We start from the raw sequence: 18189 nt of genomic DNA, 5'->3' as shown, positions 1-18189 counted from the left end.
AGTATGGGGTTCAATTAAACTGCCAAACTCCTTCCAGGTTAGCCCACTTCCATCCGACTGTATTGCAGATAGTAGTCAACGGCTAATTTGTCATTGAATAAAAAGTAATATTCGACGTCGTACGTAGAGTAGATTTTTTTATATATCAGAAAACGTTGTGCTATGCCTAATCAAAGGCAATGACAAGGTCTAGGGTAGAACGCGCGTTGGAAGATGCTTATTTAATGTTTTTGAAGATGCCTATTGCCTACTCAAGTTATATGTGGCAAGAAACACGCACGCCAGAATGGCTTTCCACACCTTAGTGGCTACTTTCAGAAGCGTCGAGCACAAATGTTCTGGAAAAACTATTTAGAGTTCTGACTTCTACAGTTTTTGATTCCATTGCATGTAGTTATAGTTTCTTATTCCTTCTGTGAAGACTGTGGGGTTGATGCCTGATATAATTACCCCCAGGTAAACCAGTCATGCTGTTGGCTTAATAGCCTTTCTGGGCAGCAGACCCTGGCGCGTCGTTAGCGGAATACGTGTCGTGGTCCATGAGTCATAGCTACAGAGGCTCATCTTGCTCTTCAACCACCTGAGACAATGTGTCGGTGTGTGCCGTAACTTACCTCCCGGCGGACCAGCCGTGCCGTTGGCATTGTTAGCCTCTCTAGCCAGCAGAGGCGCCAGACTGATAACCACCTTGCCAATCGCGTCATTGGCAGAATAGGTGTCGTGATCCATGAGACGGAGCTGCAGTGGCTCATCTTGCAGCTCTGATTCGTCCACCTGAGACAATAAATCTAAATAAGTATACAAAAAACCGGCCAAGTGCAACGAGGGTTCCGCACTACAGTCGTATTTTTTCGACACTTTGCAGGATAATTCAAAAACTATGATGCTTAAAAATAAATAAAAATCTGTTTTAGAATGCACAGGTGAATACCTTTCATATGATACCCCACTTGATATAGTTATCTTACTTCAAAAATTGAAAATACTAATTATTAGTTCATGACCTCAATTTAATTTTTTTTGGGATGTAATCACAAATTTACAGTTTTCGGATTTTTTCCTTTACTTGTGCTATAAGTCCTACCTACCTCCCAAATTTCATGATTCTAAGTCAATGGGATATTCCCTATAGGTTTTCTTGACAACAAAGTGATCCTATTTAAGGGTCCATTTTTTCCTTTTGAGGTACGGGACCCCAAAAATAAACAAACTAACTGTATAGTCAGTCATACCATTATAAGTCAGTCATTATAGAGTAGACGGCGGCCAGACATAGTGTATTTTTAGTCCGCTTGTTCAGCAATATGAACTTGAAATTTAGCCAAAAGATGAAGTTATGATGATAGCTAGCAAACTTTGTACAGTTTGTAAGATATAGGTTTCAAAAGATAAACACACCCAGGTTAATACTCAGAATATTACTAAGTATGACATACTTAAGTAATAATCAGTACCCTTATTATAAATGCGAAAGTGTGTTGGTTTGTTGGTTTATTGGTTTGTACTTGAATCACGTTGCAACGGTGCAACAGATTGACGTGATTTTGATAGTGACATAGGGTACTTTTTATCCCGGGAAATCAAAGATACCTACAGGATTTTTAAAAATCTAAATCCACACGTACAAAGTCGTGGGCATCAGCTAGTTTATAATATTAGTATGAATATGCCCTGCCAGCCTTGACGCGACTTAACTTTGGATAACAAGATAAGTCAATTACAATGATTAATGAATATTAACCTCGAAATAATTGTCTTAAGCTCTTAGGCATATTTTATATATTATTATTATTATTTTATATGATTTGGTGGTTTTTTAAGAGTACCTAGGCTATCACAGCTCGCTCAGAAGTCAGATATATACTTCATTATTTACTTCTAAAAAGACTTGACCATCTTAGACACACATATATAGACTAAGAACATAAATTTGGTACAGATGTAGCTTGCATACAGAGGAAGGACATAGGCTACTTTTGATCCCGAAAAATCAAAGAGTTCCCACAGGATTTTTAAAAACCGACATCCACGCGTACGAAGTTGCGGGCATCAGCTAGTCAAGTAATACCTCATACCTCAAACCTGTACCATTCGCTGCTGTTCCACTGTGGGTTCAACGACTTCCGGCACACGTCCGTCTTGTGTGTTACTCCACCGAACTTTACCTCGACAAAAGCGTCTGTAGTATCACTAGCCCTGTCCATTACAGGCAGGTTACGACCCGCTAACACCTTTACCTTTATTTTACCAGGCATTTTTCTATTACAAACTTATATTCCGCTTACTTTAACGTTAAATACACCTTAACTGTTAGCCTAATCGACAAAATTAACACATACTAAAGGTACTAATTACAAGATGAAATAAACTTTGATGAATCGAGCCAAATATTTGTGCAGCCTATTAATTGTTAGAATGTATCAAAAACCAAGGAATTAACTACTGTTTTGTTTCCTAAATTGGTTATATAGTTTTAAACACGCACTTTAAAACATATTAGCGCAAGAACGTCTGCTTCGCCGAAAACATTGTCCTACCGCGACGCAATTTACGTTTTATATTATGTTTTTACAGGATCACAACACCTAAGATGATCTTTATTATGAAGAAAGCGAGTTGTATGTAAATTTCACCAATGTTTATTTATAGAATTGGAGATTTTGTAATTGTATGTTATATTTATAAAATTCTGAAACAGGTGGCCCTACCGCGGTTGTTTGACAGCTACAATGTCACGATCGCAGTCATCTCTGATTGGTTAATGCTCGCTCACTATTGGCTACAATGCATTGTTGCAACAAGAATTGCACAAATTCAGCCAATCAGAACAATTGAGATTGTAATAACGATTGATGCAGGTTTTAGACAATCGCCCTAACGAGCAATCTTCTCTTCTCTCCCAAATGACACCACCGATGACATATCAACTGTCAAATGTGACACTGACATCATCACAGACTATCTCAAATATTATCTATGTACAAAACTAATATTCAAGTTTATCTTGTTTGAAACTTAGAAATTCTTTGCATAGGCCTTTGTTTGTTCTCCAACAGCACCCCCAGTCAATAGAGCCTTTGCTGTGGTCTATGCTGTAGTCTACTCTTTGCATCACACAACGTAGTGATTAAGGATTATACATATAGGTACTCTTTGATCACACATGACACAGGACACCACAGAGTACATTGAAGGACACCACCGAGTACTTTTTACCTGTGCTTTTTACATACCAGACTCTGTGGCTGGTGCTCTGTGGCCCTACCGCAGTTGTTTGACAGCTACAATGTCACGATCGCAATCATCTCTGATTGGTTAATGCTCGCTCACTATTGGCCACAATGCATTGTTGCAACAAGACTCGCACAAATTCAGCCAATCAGAACAATTGAGATTGTAATAATGATTGATGCAGGTTTTAGACAATCGCCCCGCTCTGTACGCATTGTTTTGAATCTTTATAATATGTTATTTTCATTTATACTTTGATTTTAACAACAGTTTTTGGAAAAAACTAATTTAATTTGATTTCTTGAAAACGTTCATATTCAATTGTGATAAACTAAATGATTTTATGCTAAAACCTACCTAATCTAGGTATTTACAATCAATCATTGACTTGTGGGAAAAATATTATTTTGTAAGTTGTACAGGCGAGTGTGTAGAAAATGTCTTAACTATTTTTCATAACAAAAATCATGAACTCATCGCCGGCTCACTACTGAGAACGGGTCTCCTCCGGATAGTGTACCATGCTGGCCTTGTGTGGATTGGCAGACTTCACACACCTTTCTGAACATTATGGAGAACTGTCTGGCATGCAGGCGTAATCACGATGTTTTCCTTCAATGCAAGCAAGTGATATTAAACTGGTTGAAATACACATAACCCTGAAAAGTTAAAGATGTGTGCCCAGGGTCGTACCTGGGACCCCCGTCGTCTTAACCACTATGTTATACCCGCTTTAACGAAAATGCGCTCTCTGATTTGTCTTCATTTAATGGGGTTCACCGGAACTAGCATTACACTCCAAAAACACTCGAGGGATAGGATAGACAAGACTGCGTGGAGTTGTGGCGCTCAGATTTCATTTATATTGGACTACAAAACTTTCAAACCCCTATTTTACCCCCTTAGGGGTTGTATTTTCAAAAATCCTTTTTTAAGGGATGCCTACGTCTTAATAGCTATCTGCATGCCAAATTTCAGCCCGATCCATCCAGTAGTTTGAGAGGTGCGTTGATAGATCAGTCAGTCAGTCACCTTTTTCTTTTATATATTTAGATTTTGAAGTGGTCCTTGTACATTTCCAGCTGGTAAAATTGATACTGGGGCCCACATACATGCCATATACAAATCCCGATAGAAGGGGCAGGATTTAGAATCCAACCCAATGTAATTCCTTTAAGAAAGAAACTTTTAAGAAAGAAAGAAAGAAAAGAAAGAAGAAGATAATGAGAATGAGAAAAGAACCTTTAAATGTTTCATTTATTTTACCTTTTTGTATTTTGTCTCTTTTTGTGTTTGTATAATCTAATATCTAGTTAGTAGTTAGTGTAAGTGGCACTGCTTTTCCAATTGTACCTTGAAGTCAAAAGTGAATAGGCATCTTCTAGGCAAGCACGCTCCATCTTAGGCTGCATCATCACTTGCCACCAGGTCTGATTGCAGCCAAGCGCTAGTCTATAAATGATCAAAATAAAATAAAATGTAAAGTAAAATAAAATATAAATAGGCTACTTTTAGGGACCTCAAAAGGAAAAAACGGAACCCTTATACGATCACTTTGTTGTCTGTCAAGAAACCTACAGGGTACATCCCATTGACTTAAAATCATGAAATTTGGCAGGTAGGTAGGACTTATAGCACAAGTAAAGGAAAAAATCCGAAAACTAAATTTGTGATTACATCACAAAACAAAAAAATTGTGGTCATGAACTAATAATTAGTATTTAAGATAAGATACCTATATCAACTGGAGTATCATATGAAAGGTATTCACCTGTGCATTCTAAAACAGATTTTTATTTATTTTTACGCATCATAATTTTTGAATTATCCTGCAAGATGTCGAAAAAATACGACTGTATTACGGAACCCTCGTTGCGCGAGCCTGACTCGCACTTGGCTGGTTTTTGTTCCGGGATACTCAAAAAGTTCCTACAGGATTTTTAAAAACTAAATCTACGAAGTCTGCATCTGAATCTGCATCATAAAGTCGTCAGCAATAACTGGTAATACTGGTAATTAATAAAGTAAAATATCAGAAATACTTTCTCTGTGTTTTAGGAAAATGCATATTCTATGCACAATCTGCAGTGACCTGGTGAACCAGGCGGAGAATATACACGTGACGAAGTGCGGCCATGTGTTTCACTATCACTGCTTATCACAATGGATAGAGAGGTAAAAGATTGTTAGCAAAGGATTTTTAAAAACCTAAAATAGCATTGAGGGGACATGAAAATGAGAATCATAATTTGAGAAGAGAAGAGATTTGAGAATATTATGGAAAACTGCCAGGCGTCCATGTTTCTTTACAATGACTTCCTTTACCATTAAATTATTTAATTTTATGTCAAACAATGATAGTTTGGTGAAGTTTTATGATATTTTTAAACGACTTCCAAAAAGGAGCTGGTTCTCAATTCGGCCCGATTTTTTTCTTTATGTACCTATATAAATTTTTTCGAGGTTTCTGGACTGATTTGCAAATTTTTTTTGTCTACGTATATCTTAGAAGAATCCGGCTTTACTCACGTATTTACCTGGTTTTTTACCATTAGAAAGCTATTTGGCGCAGAAGTAGCCTAGGGAATTTATGTATCATGTATATAGATATAGTTATAGACAAATATAAAACTGTGTGTGTTAATAAGTGTAAGAACCATTATTAAGGAACTAAAAGGCTATAATAATAATATAGATATAGTACGCGACAAGTCGAGATGGCTTCGTGGAGGTAACGCCCCGCACACCCGCACTAACCCGGTGCGGGTGACGTGCGGGGCATCCCCCTGCCTCATACCCCAGTTGCCATCTCAACACGTCGCGGACTTTTTTTTTTAAAGAATATTAGCCATGTTAAATGACTAATATTCCCCTTTCCTCTCCAACTAAGCGTCAGGCATGTGCTAGGAGTAGGTACGACAATAGTGCAACGGGCGGGGTTTGAACCGTCGACCTTTCGGTTCTCAGTCCACTCCTTTACCGGTTGAGCTATTAAGGCCCTAAACTATAGGTGTATCGAGTTTCAGCCAAGCGAAGCCGGGTGGCTATATTGTACTTGTGGCTGCTTGTATACTTCCTAGGTCCAAGTCATGCCCGCAATGCCGGAACAAAGTGACAGAAAGATGTATGTTCCGGCTGTATCCCACCATCTCCAACGAGCCTTCCGCGCAGGATGTAGCCACGCTGCAGTCGCGCCATGATGACGCGCTGCTGCAGCTGCGACAACTGAGAGCAAGCTGCAAAGAGTATACCGACAAGATAGCCAGCACTGAGGCAGAGATGAAGAAGAATATGTAAGTGTAATATACCCATTAAAAAAAATGCGAGTCAGGCTCGCGCAACGAGGGTTCCGTACTACAGTCGTATTTTTTCGACATTTTGCACGATAATTCAAAAACTATGATGCATAAAAATAAATAGAAATCTGTTTTAGAATGCACAGGTGAAGCCCTTTCGTATGATACCCCACTTGATATAGTTATCTTAATTCGAAAATTGAAAATACTAATTATTAGTTCATGACCACAATTTAAATTTTTTTTTGTGTGATCTAACCACAAATTCACGGTTTTCAGATTTTTTCCTTAATGTCTGCTATGAGACCTACCTACGTTCTAAATTTCATGATTCTAGGTCATCGGGAAGTACCTAACCTGTAGGTTTCTTTACAAACTGACCGACAGACACAGACATACAACAAAGTAATCCTATAAGGGTTCCGTTTTTCCTTTTGAGGTACGGAACCCTAAAAAGTACCACAGGGCTTACCACTGCGCCTGGGAGGTCCTCAAAATGATAATGATGATGATGGTTCCAGGGGACTGTTAAAAGCGTGTGAAAATAAGCTGGAGAGCCGAGACTCCGCCGTCGCAGCGATGAAGGAGCAGCTGCAGTACTTGAAGGAGCAGAACAGAGAGACACAGAAAATTAAAGATGAAAACGAGAGTCTGAAGAAGAATATGCAAACTTTGAATGGGTAAAGTTAAAAAAAAACCGGCCAAGTGCGAGTCAGGCTCGCGCAATGAGGGTTTCGTACTACAGTCGTATTTTTTCGACATTTTGCAGGAGAATTCAAAAATTATGATACATAAAAATAAATAAAAATTTGTTTTAGAATGCACAGGTGAAGACCTTTCATATGATACCCCACATTGATATAGTTATCTTACTTCGAAAGTTGAAAATACTAATTATTAGTTCATGTCCACAATTTAATTTTTTTTGTGTGATGTGACCACAAATTCACGGTTTTCAGATTTTTCCCCGAATGTCAGCTATAAGATCTACCTGCCAAATTTCATGATTCTAGATCAACGGGAAGTACCCTGTAGGTATCTTGACAGACCGACAGACAGGCAACAAAGTGATCCTATTAGGGTTCCGTTTTTCCTTTTGAGGTACGGAACCCTAAAAATTGATTCTAGTACAGTACGCGGCAGAAAGTAATGTACATCGGCCCTTAGAATGACATTTCGGCTTTGTAGAGCGTTGTCTCTATCACTCATACCTATATGACGTTTTGTCGGTTTCAACGACAGGGACAACCTCTACAAATTTGCTATCTCTTTCTAAAGGTCGATGTACATCACTTTCGGCCGCGTACTGTACTACCACTTTTATAAGGCTCATCAGCAAAATTCGTCTGCTGTCTGGTAAAGCCGTGCCGCCAAGCGATTTAGCGTTCCGGTACGATGCCGTGTAGAAACCAAAGGGCTTTTGGTTTAATAAAAACTGCCATATCCCTTCCAGGTTAGCCCGCTTCCATCTTAGACTGCATCATCACTTAACGCCAGGTGGGATTGCAGATAAGGGCCATCTTGTATCTGAATCCATACTTAATATTATAAATGCGAAAGTGTGTCTGTCTGTCTGCTAGCTTTTCACGGGTCAACCGATTTTGACGAAATTTGGTACAGAGGTAGCTTACATCCCGGGGAAAAGGACATAGGCTACACTTTTTATCCCGGAAAATTGAAGAGTTCCCACAGGATTTTTAAAAAGCTAAATCCACGTGGACGAAGTCGGGGTATCATCATCATCATCAGCCTGTGGACGTCCACTGTTGGACATAGGCCTTCCCTAAAGAGCGCCACCACACCCGGTCCTCAGCCTTCCTCATCCAGCCACTTCCCGCCAGCCTCTTTATATCGTCGGTCCATCGTGCTGAAGGGCGTCCCACACTACGCTTGCTTAAACGCGGTCTCCATTCAAGGACTTTCCGGCTCCAACGGCCATCATCTTGTAAATAATAATCCACTCGTTTCAGTCTGCAGAAGGTGCTAAACGCCACGAGTGACGAAGTGGAACAGATGCTGGAGGGCTACTCGGATATCAGGACCCTCGCAACTTTCGCCACTGCACTCAAACGGTAACACACCTTTATCTATTATTCTTCTCAATCGACAGAGTGGTCTTGGCTAAAATTGCTACTTTTGCGGAGAGGAAGACACCCCGAGACACGCAATTTTTGAGTGTCCTGCGTGCGCGGATCTTAGAGAAGCAGCACAGGGAGCAAGTGACTAGTGTCAACGCCCAAAATCTGGTAGCCCGTATGGTGTCAAGCGAGGATGAGTGGCACAGATATGGTCAGATGCTGAGGGCCATAATGATGAGAAGGGAAGACAGAGAAAGGGAAAAAAAGGAGAGAGAGCAACCGGAGGGTCAGCACGAAGTAATAAATAAAATAATAAATAAACTTTTATTTCAGGCATAAGTACACCCATAATTGTGTGTTAGTACAGAAACAATTCCTTAACCTATGTTAGTACCATAGAGCAGAAACAAGGAGGAGATGTTGTATTAAGATTTCCCTATGAAATATCGAGTGACATTTTGCGGGGTGAGGGGTTGTGGAACGCCGCCCACTTCTCAATTTTCCATCTGCGGGTTAGTAGCAAAACTCCTCGCTTAGCGACCTAACATCGATGTCACTACATAGTTCAGCTATCTCACACTAGATGTCAATAATCTAGAACTATTTTAATAATTACGTATAAAATTACTTACAAATGAAATGTGATACCATTCATAGCATCAGAACGTCTGTCTGAATAACTTTGACACGATAAAACACAACACTTCATCCTTTGTTCTTAAAAACGCGAAAACACACCGATAATACGAGTCTCAATATATGTGAACCTGACGAACGCAGACAGCATACTAACTAAGGCCCCGCCCACAGTGATGACGTCAGGACCTAGTTGAAAATCACAGTGCACAGTTGCTTAGGCCAACTCCTCTTTGTTTCTGCTCTATGGTTAGTACCTACTTATTACTAGCTTAAACTTAACTTAACAACTAAGTCTACTACTATTAAAACTAATCCTATTTATAACGCCCGAGGGAGTCTCTTTGCGCCTATGTGCGCACCACTCCAGCACCTCCAGAGAGGGCTGTCCAATTTCATGGACAATGCGCTGAGGAGAGTGTTGGTACTCCTCAACAGCCTGCTCATCATGGACGCGGTAATGTAATACGGTTCCGTGCTGATCTCGCAGAGGGGGAGGTCATTTAGTCCGTGCGAGTCAGACACACCCTGTCGATAGACAGAAGTCCGTTAGGGATTTTTCCTCCTCCTAGAAAAAAAAAGAGTGGTACAGATCGCGCGGCGAGAGTTTGGCTTTGACCTTCGGGTGGAGGGGATTAATGCGCATGGGTACTGTCACGCACACAATACTTTTCCTTTTTTATGTACCAGGTTGGATATTTGAGTGGGTCAAAATTCATGTACAGTGGTAATAATGCTAGAAAATAATACGAAATAGATAAACTTCTTCATTTATTAAAACTATTGATAGTTATTTTACTTATATAAAATGTTTATTTCCTTTTAAAGTTTACAGAGACAGCGATGAAAATTCTAAATAATTGTTTTTTAATAAAATTATTTATTCCAAGATACATGTAAAATTGGTACATACAAACAAAAGAAAACTTAAAATAATTATTAAATACAAAAGTTAACATTAAAAAAAAGTCTTAGCAGCAGTGCTATTCAGATTCTTATATAATAAACAATTAACGAAAATAGCAATTCACTTGTGAACGTGATTGTACAAACAGAGGCAGGGAACGACTGGAGCAGTGGAGCGCCAATCAGAGCACCGCGTGCGCCTACACACCCGCCCCGCACCCCACTAATTGCCCGTTGATACCCAATTTCTGATTTCTGCGCAATAACGGTCAAAGCCAAACTCTCGCCGCGCGTACTGTATTGGCTATGAATTCTTCGCTGCTGCTCGTGTGATCTCCCTCCAGCGACTTCTGTTGGTGGTATTATATGCACACACTGAGACAGGCGTGTTCGTTGCAGTGCGGATTAAGTCCGTCCGTCTAGTTGGGGAACGCCCACGTGGACGTGTGCCCTCCACTCGACCTTGTACCACTAGGTGTTCGATGGTACCACTCTTCCTTGTAATGTGCCCAAAGAACTTGAGGATTCGCAATTGTACTAGTGATGAAAGCCTTTGATTTATTTTCAGTTATCTATATAATAAATCAAAAGCTTAATTTGCTATAGTTTTGACGACCTCCCTGGCGCAGTAGTGAGCGCTGTGAAAAAAAAAATGAATAAAAAAATCCGCTGAAACAGGTCGAATCTGTATGATACAACATGCGGCATGCGACATGCACCGCCCGCCCTCCCACTGCTAAACATGCAGGAAAAAGCAGCAAATCGGGGTGGGGACGCCCCGCATACCCGTACAGCCCCCGCGTTAATCCGGTGCGGGCTAACGCGGGTAACGTGCGAGTGTGCGGGGCTTTGCCCCGCCCCATACCCCGATTACTATCTAGTTTTTTTTTTATTTATTCAGATACAAGTTAGCCCTTGACTGCAATCTCACCTGGTGGTAAGTGATGATGCAGTCTAAGATGATAGCGGGCTAACCTGGATGGGATATGGCAGTTTTTATTAAACCCATACCCCTTTGGTTTCTACACGGCATCGTACCGGAACGCTAAATCGCTTGGCGGCACGGCTTTGAAGGTAGGGTGGTAACTAGCCACGGCCGAAGCCTCCCACCAGACCAGACCAGAAATTTAGAAATGATAAAATTCCAAACCCCTGCCAGGAATCGAACCCGGGACCTCCCACTATTAAGACCACAGCGCTCACCACTGCGCCAGGGAGGTCGCCAGGGAGATCTGTCGCATACTGGGCGTCTGGTGCGCTTCGACCGTCCATTGTGCCAGATTCTTCTTTCCACGCACATGCAAACTGTGGAACCAACTCCCATCGGCGGTGTTCCCACTAGATTACAACATGGGGTTATTCAAGGGGCGGACCAACAAATTACTGAAAGGCCAGCAACGCATCGGCAGTTCCTCTGGTGCTGCAAATGTTCATGGGCGGTGGTAATCACTTAACATCAGGTGACCCATTTGCACGCTATCTCTATAAAAAAAACTATAGATTTGCCAGGTTCCATACAAAAATGTTCAAATGTTTTTGGTACTTTCAGTGCGCTGTGTGAGTGTGAAGCCAAAAAGATCGACACTAGAGATCGACTCCACGCCGCAGACCGAAAGCTAGCCGCTGAAAAGTCCATCGTCGCGGACCTGCAGGCAAAACTTGCGTGAGTCATTTCAAATACTAATTACGTTTATTTTCATTCCATAAAAGTTCCTGTAATTCATCAGTCATCTAAATATATAAGTGACTGACTGACTGACTGAATTTTTTTTAAAAAATTCAACTCCCCAAGGGGGTGAAACGGGTTTGAAATTTGTGTAGTCCACGCGGATGAGGTCGCGAGCATAAGTTAGTTTTTAAATATATAAGTGACTGACTGACTGACTGACTGATCTATCAACGCACAGCTCAAACTACTTGACGGATCGGGCTGTAATTTGGCATGCAGATAGCTATTATGACGTAGGCATCCGCTAAGAAAGGGTTTTTGAAAATTCAACCCCTAAGCGGCTGAAATACGGGTTTGAAATTTGTGTAGTCCACGCGGACGAGGTCGCAAGCATAAGCTAGTTTAAATATAAGACTGACTGACTGACTGATCTATCAACGCACAACTCAAACTACTGGACGGATCGGGCTGAAATTTGGTATGCAGATAGTTATTATGACGTAGGCATCCGCCAAGAAATAATTTTTAAAAATTCAACCCCCCAAGGGGGTGAAATAGGGGTTTGAACATTGTGTAGTCCACGAGGACGAAATCGCGAGCATAAGCTAGTTGATTAAAAAAAGTTAAACTTACTGCAGGTTGGCCGAAGAGAAACTTACGGCGAAGAACCGGAAAATCAAAAGCCTGATACAGAAGCGAAAGTCCGACGTACTGGACCAGTTTGAGGAGTCCCCCTCATCATCAGAGCCTAAGAAAGTAAAGCTAGACCTCAATGCGGCCATACGCCTTTCCAACGGCTGCGATATTAGCTTTGTAAGTATCAGGGAATTTTACTACCATTGTTATAAATTTTACTACCATTGTTACAAATTTTACTACCATTGTTACAAATTTTGCTACCATTCTTACAAATTTTATAATAATAATAATAAATAATTTTTATTTCAGGCAATGAAAATACAACCCATAACAATATACACAGTATGAAGCGGATTAAATTAATATTAGAATTGATTAGAATATAATATAAATGTAAAAAAATGGAGCTAACAATTTAAAAAACTAATCTAAGTAAAAAAATTTTGCTACCATTGTTACAAATTTTACTACCATTGTTACATGTATTCTAGCAAAATAAAGGATTTATGATTTAAAAAAAAACGCGTGAAGCGCAGCGATGGAAAGACCCCTCAATAGGTTGACGGACAATATCAGTTGCAAGGAGTCGCTGGATGGCGGCGGCGCAAGACCGTGGCGTGTGGAAGTCCCTACAAGAGACCCATGCCTAGCAGTGTACGTCTATCAGTTGTTGATGATGATGATCATGATGAAGTATCATACTATCACGCTAATACTATAAAGGCGGAAGTAGAGGTTTGTGTGTATGTGTGTGTTTGTGTTACGAACGCAATAGCCTAGCAGTCCGTTCCTCCACCTCCAGCTTAGGGTCTTTTTTTATTATTCAGATACAAGCTAGCCCTTGACTGCAATCTCACCTGGTGGTAAGTGACGATGCAGTCTAAGATCGAAGCGGGCTAACCTGGAAGGGGTATGGCAGTTTTTTAATAAACCCATGTCATGTCCCTTTGGTTTCTACACGGCATCGTACCGGAACGCTAAATCGCTTGGCGGCACGGCTTTGCCGGTAGGGTGGTAACTAGCCACGGCCGAAGCCTCCCACCAGACCAGACCAGAAATTTAGAAATTATAACATTCCTAATCCCTGCCAGGAATCGAACCCGGCACCTCCCACTAATATGACGACAGCGCTTACCACTACGCCAGGGAGGTCGGTGTTTATTGTTTACGCCTTGTTTGTAAAAGTGTGAAAATTGAGGAAATACAGATTTAGCGTTTAAACTACCGTGAGTGATTTCCATTATAAATACTATCCGTCCCGGCTTACTCACGTGTGTAGTCGACGTTAGCCCGACTAGTTTCGAACCCATCCGGGGTCCTTTTTCAAGGGAGTCCGTCCGCGCACGCGCCGCGGTTTTGACTGCGGAACGCACGCGCCGCTGCCCGTAGAGCCCGTTGTGAGGGTGGCTGGGGTGGGGGGGGGGGAGACAGCTGCCGATCGTCTCCCGACAGTTCCTGCTGTTCTTCATCACTACAAATACAGATTTATAACACATCATCGAGTTTCACCTCTACCGCCCCTACACTACTGATTACTCTGTGCCACTAGACCGGTTGAGCTTAATTTATTTGCTTGCCATTGTATTTACTGTATTTTGTTTTAGAACTCCATGGTGAATAAAATAGAGAACGCCGACTCTCCATACTTGCGTCTACAACAAAGCAGCCTGGCTCTATCCGCGCTGAGTCTTGCGAGACCCTCGAACCCCGCCAAACCCTTGTCGGACAAAACCCTGAAGGTATGGCTTCACAATATAGGTATTTTACCCTAGGTTGACTAAAAGAACGCAGTCTCCAAACATGCGCCTCCAACGAAATAGCCTGCATCTATCTAGTGAAACCCTCGAACTCTGTCCAACCCTTGTCGGACAAAACCCTGAAGGTATGGCTTCACAATATAGGTATTTTACTCTAGGTTGACTAAAAGAACGCAGTCTCCAAACATGCGCCTCCAACGAAATAGCCTGCATCTATCTAGTGAAACCCTCGAACTCTGTCCAACCTTTGTCGGACAAAACCCTGAAGGTATGGCTTCACAATATATTTCACTCTAGGGTGACTAAAGAACGCCGAGTTTCCATAAATGCGCCATCAAAGAAATAGTCTGGCTCTATCTAGTGAAACCCTCGAACCCCGCCAAACCCTTGTCGGACAAAACCCTGAAGGTATGGCTTCATTATACCACAGAGTAACTTTTATAATAGTATTATACTGCAATTTGTCACATTTCTAAGAAAAATCTACATCCAAATCTATATGTGTCTGTATGTCTGTTTGTCTGCTCGCTTTCCACGGCCCAACCGTTCAACCGTAGTGATGAAATTTGGTAAAGAGACCTGACTTTCGGTTATTTTATAATAGCTGAAAGTTTCTCTGCGTATTGTCCCCAACACGGGAAGGAACGTTCAGCGACTGTCAAGTTTGGATCATGGTGGCTTTGGGAGATAACAGGTAATAAAGGTGTAACAAATCTTATGTCAAAGTATAAAGTCTAATTTTTTTTATATTTTCTGCGGAATAGTACTACAAATCACGGCATATATTGCCAGACACTTAGGCTGAGATCTATAGAGCGCACTTTGACTTTGCTCAAACTTAAGATTGTGTTAAAACGAGACAGATTTATGTGAGATATATCGCTCTGTCTCGTTTTAACTCTATCTTAAGTCTAAGCTAAGTCACAGTGCGCTCTATAGATCTCACCCTTAGTATCGTGCACAGACCACCACCTATAGACGCCTAATAGCCGGACACTCCCGATCGCCAAGCTTAGGCAGTTGCTTAGCATAAATTCGGCCGACGCCTGTTTGGTACCCTCATCGTCTTGATTACGTGACTTTTGAGTCCACCACTCACAACAAAGCATTCTCTCCTGTCCCCCGCCAACATTTTACGATTTTGTTTTTATGCAAAACCTTGTATATGCGTACTCTTGAGGTTGAATTCTCTGGTATCGTGGCAACCCCCTGCCAGACACCCTTAAACTTAAAGGGCGTCTGGGAGGGGGTTGCGACCAGTGGCGTGCACAGGGTTTGAAGCCAGGGTAGGCACTAGTTAAGTAGGAGCCTGTTCACTGGCAGGTCATAATGAAAAATATGCATTGAGCTATTACAACTGGGGTAAGCAGTGCATTTATGCCTCTATGACCTGCACGCCACTGGTTGCGACGATTACGTTTTACGATTTTGTTATCATGCAAAACCTGGTATATGCGTACTCTTGAGGTTGCATTCTCTGGTGTCGTGGCAACCCCCTGCCAGACACCCTTAAACTTAAAGAGCGTCTGGCAGGGGGTTGCGACGACTATGTTTTACGATTTTGTTTTTATGCAAAACCTGGTATATGCGTACTCTTGAGGTTGAATTCTCTGATATCGTGGCAACCCCCTGCCAGACACCCTTAAACTTAAAGAGCGTCTGGCAGGGGGTTGCGACGACTACGTTTTACGATTTTGTTATCATGCAAAACCTGGTATATGCGTACTCTTGAGGTTGCATTCTCTGGTTCGTGGCAACCCCCTGCCAGACACCCTTATACTTAAAGGGCGTCTGGCAGGGGGTTGCGACGACTATGTCTTACGATTTTGTTTTCATGCAAAACCTTGTATATGCGTACTCTTGAGGTTGAATTCTCTGATATCGTGGCAAACCCCTGCCAGACACCCTTAAACTTAAAAGGCGTCTGTCAGGGGGTTGCAACGGCTACGTTAGAAGACTGCACTCTAGGTGGACAGATGACATCTAATGAGTGGCAGAGTAACTAATATAATGCTTTTATTCTTTTCAGCCGTCAGAATACGCACTCCTGAACTCTGCGAGAAATTCCATGAAGAAGCAAGAAGCGAACCAGAGTTCAAAAACGAGCATTTTTCAAAAAAAGGAGGCCACAAAAATGACATTTTCTCAAGAAAATGACCAGAATCTCTCGTTGTTGAACATTTCATACGACGGATTGGGGGGACATTCCAAATTGGACACGTTTCCCGTACCCAATCCGAGGGCCAATTCCAAAAGTTGTATACCGAAGTTGTCGGCGAAGCACAAGCTGAAGCGACCCAACCCGATCGGGAGCCAGGATATAGGGAAAATGATGGAGAAGATTAGAGTGAAGGAGATGAGTTGAGAACTGACGTTAAAACAATAAAGATTAATGTTTGTGTACGTCATGTTTGCGGTCGCGCGGTGAAACTTTGTATAGTTGCTGTTGGCACTTGCGTTAAGGTTTCTGACATCTGAAACTTTGTACAGTTGTTGTTGGCATTTTGTGAAGATTTCTGACATGTGGATTTTTGTGCATTTGCTGTTGGCACTTGCGTTAAGGTTTCTGATATGAAACTATGTACTTAGTACTTGCGTTAAGGTTTGTGACATATTATTACGAAACGTACATTTGCTGTTGTCACTTGCGTTAAAGTTTCTGACAAATGATTCTTTGTACAGTAGCTGTTAGCTCTTGCGTTAAGGTTTCTGACATAATTATTATTATTATTTATTTATTTATTATTTAATTAATAATGAAACTTTACAGTTTTTAACATTTGCGCGTTAAGGTTTCTGTGACATATGACACTTCGTACAGTTGTTGTTGGCACTTGTGTTGAGGTCTCTGACAATATTATATTCAAAGACGGCGTGTGTGTTTGAGATTGAATAAAAAACTGTCATTACGCTCAATTTATGCTTCGACTAGAGGATGCCCGCAACTTCCCCTGGATTTAGGTTTTTAAAAATCCCGTGGGAACTCTTTGATTTTCCGGGATAAAAAGTTAGCATATGTCCTTCCCTGGGATGTAAGCTAACTCTGTACCAAATTTCATCAAAATCGGTCAGACTGTTGGGCCGTGAAAGAGTACCAGACAGACAGACACACTTTCGCATTTATAAAATCCATCATCAGCATCATCATCATCAACCGATAGACGTCCACTGCTGGACATAGGTCTCTTGTAGGTACTTCCACACGCCACGGTCTTGCGCCGCCTGAATCCAGTGGCTCCCTGCGACTCGTCTGATGTCGTCCGTCCACCTAGTGGGGGGGTCTTCCAACACTGCGTCTCCCGTTGCGAGGTCGCCGTTCCAGCACCTTGGGACCCCTTCGTCTTATCGGTTTATAATAGTATGGATTAAACAAACGTCACTCGACATTGGTGAAATCGTTACAGGGATTAGGTATTCTTAATAATATAATGATTGTTATTTGACTAAATCAATTTTGATGTACATAATTTAAATGCATTCACATTGGTGTTGAAAATCTCTTTATTTTTTCTGCCGTGCAGTTTATATTGTATATATTAAGCTAGGTAATTATATTATTTAATTATAACTATATATAGTAATAAAATGATGTGATTTATAGCGATAGTTTATTCTCTTTAATAATATTAATTTTTAAAGCGAATAATTTTAAAAAAGCATGATTTTTAGTTATTTTTAACATGATTAATTAATAACTTCACGCTGTACGTAAAGCGAATAATGTCGTCACAATGCGTAAACACCCTTTTTAGGGTTCCGTACCTCAAAAGGAAAAACGGAACCCTTATAGGATCACTTTGTTGTCTGTCTGTCAAGAAACCTACAGGGTACTTCCTGTTGACCTAGAATGATGAAATTTGGCAGGTAGGTAGATCTTAAAGCTGACATTTGGGGAAAAATCTGAAAACCGTGAATTTATTGTTAGATCACACAAAATAAATTAAATTGTGGTCATTTTATTTTATTTTATTTTGTTT

General features: G+C 41.1%; 2 protein-coding genes across 4 annotated transcripts in view; one reads left to right on the top strand and one right to left on the bottom strand.

Annotated features, from left to right (window-relative positions):
• Positions 1-2687, bottom strand: part of LOC117992563 (uncharacterized) — a 34962-nt gene extending 32275 nt beyond the window's left edge. The window contains exons 1-2 of the mRNA XM_034980288.2: positions 2076-2687; positions 615-774 (exon numbers count right to left, since the gene is read on the bottom strand). Of these exons, the coding sequence (XP_034836179.1) occupies positions 615-774; positions 2076-2255 (340 nt within the window). The 5' untranslated portion in view covers positions 2256-2687. The remainder of the gene's footprint in view (positions 1-614; positions 775-2075) is intronic.
• A 758-nt stretch (positions 2688-3445) lies between these two features.
• nopo (no poles) lies at positions 3446-18010 on the top strand. 3 transcript variants are annotated; one of them, XM_069505712.1, is made up of 10 exons: positions 3446-3640; positions 5290-5406; positions 6312-6524; positions 7049-7207; positions 8498-8599; positions 11697-11810; positions 12455-12629; positions 14060-14194; positions 16242-16774; positions 16815-18010. In XM_069505712.1, the coding sequence occupies exons 2-9, from the start codon at positions 5294-5296 to the stop codon at positions 16575-16577; spliced, it is 1347 nt and encodes a 448-aa protein (XP_069361813.1). In that variant the 5' UTR covers positions 3446-3640; positions 5290-5293; the 3' UTR covers positions 16578-16774; positions 16815-18010. The 3 variants fall into 3 exon arrangements, with proteins under 3 accessions (XP_069361813.1, XP_069361814.1, XP_069361815.1); XM_069505714.1 differs by having other exon boundaries at positions 3453-3597; XM_069505713.1 differs by having other exon boundaries at positions 16242-18010.
• The last annotated feature ends 179 nt before the right edge of the window (positions 18011-18189 follow it).

The sequence above is a fragment of the Maniola hyperantus genome, chromosome 21 (assembly GCF_902806685.2).
Source record: "Maniola hyperantus chromosome 21, iAphHyp1.2, whole genome shotgun sequence".
NCBI lineage: Eukaryota > Metazoa > Arthropoda > Insecta > Lepidoptera > Nymphalidae > Maniola > Maniola hyperantus.
Note: the sequence above shows the minus strand (reverse complement) of the source record. Positions and strands in the feature narration are given on the sequence as shown.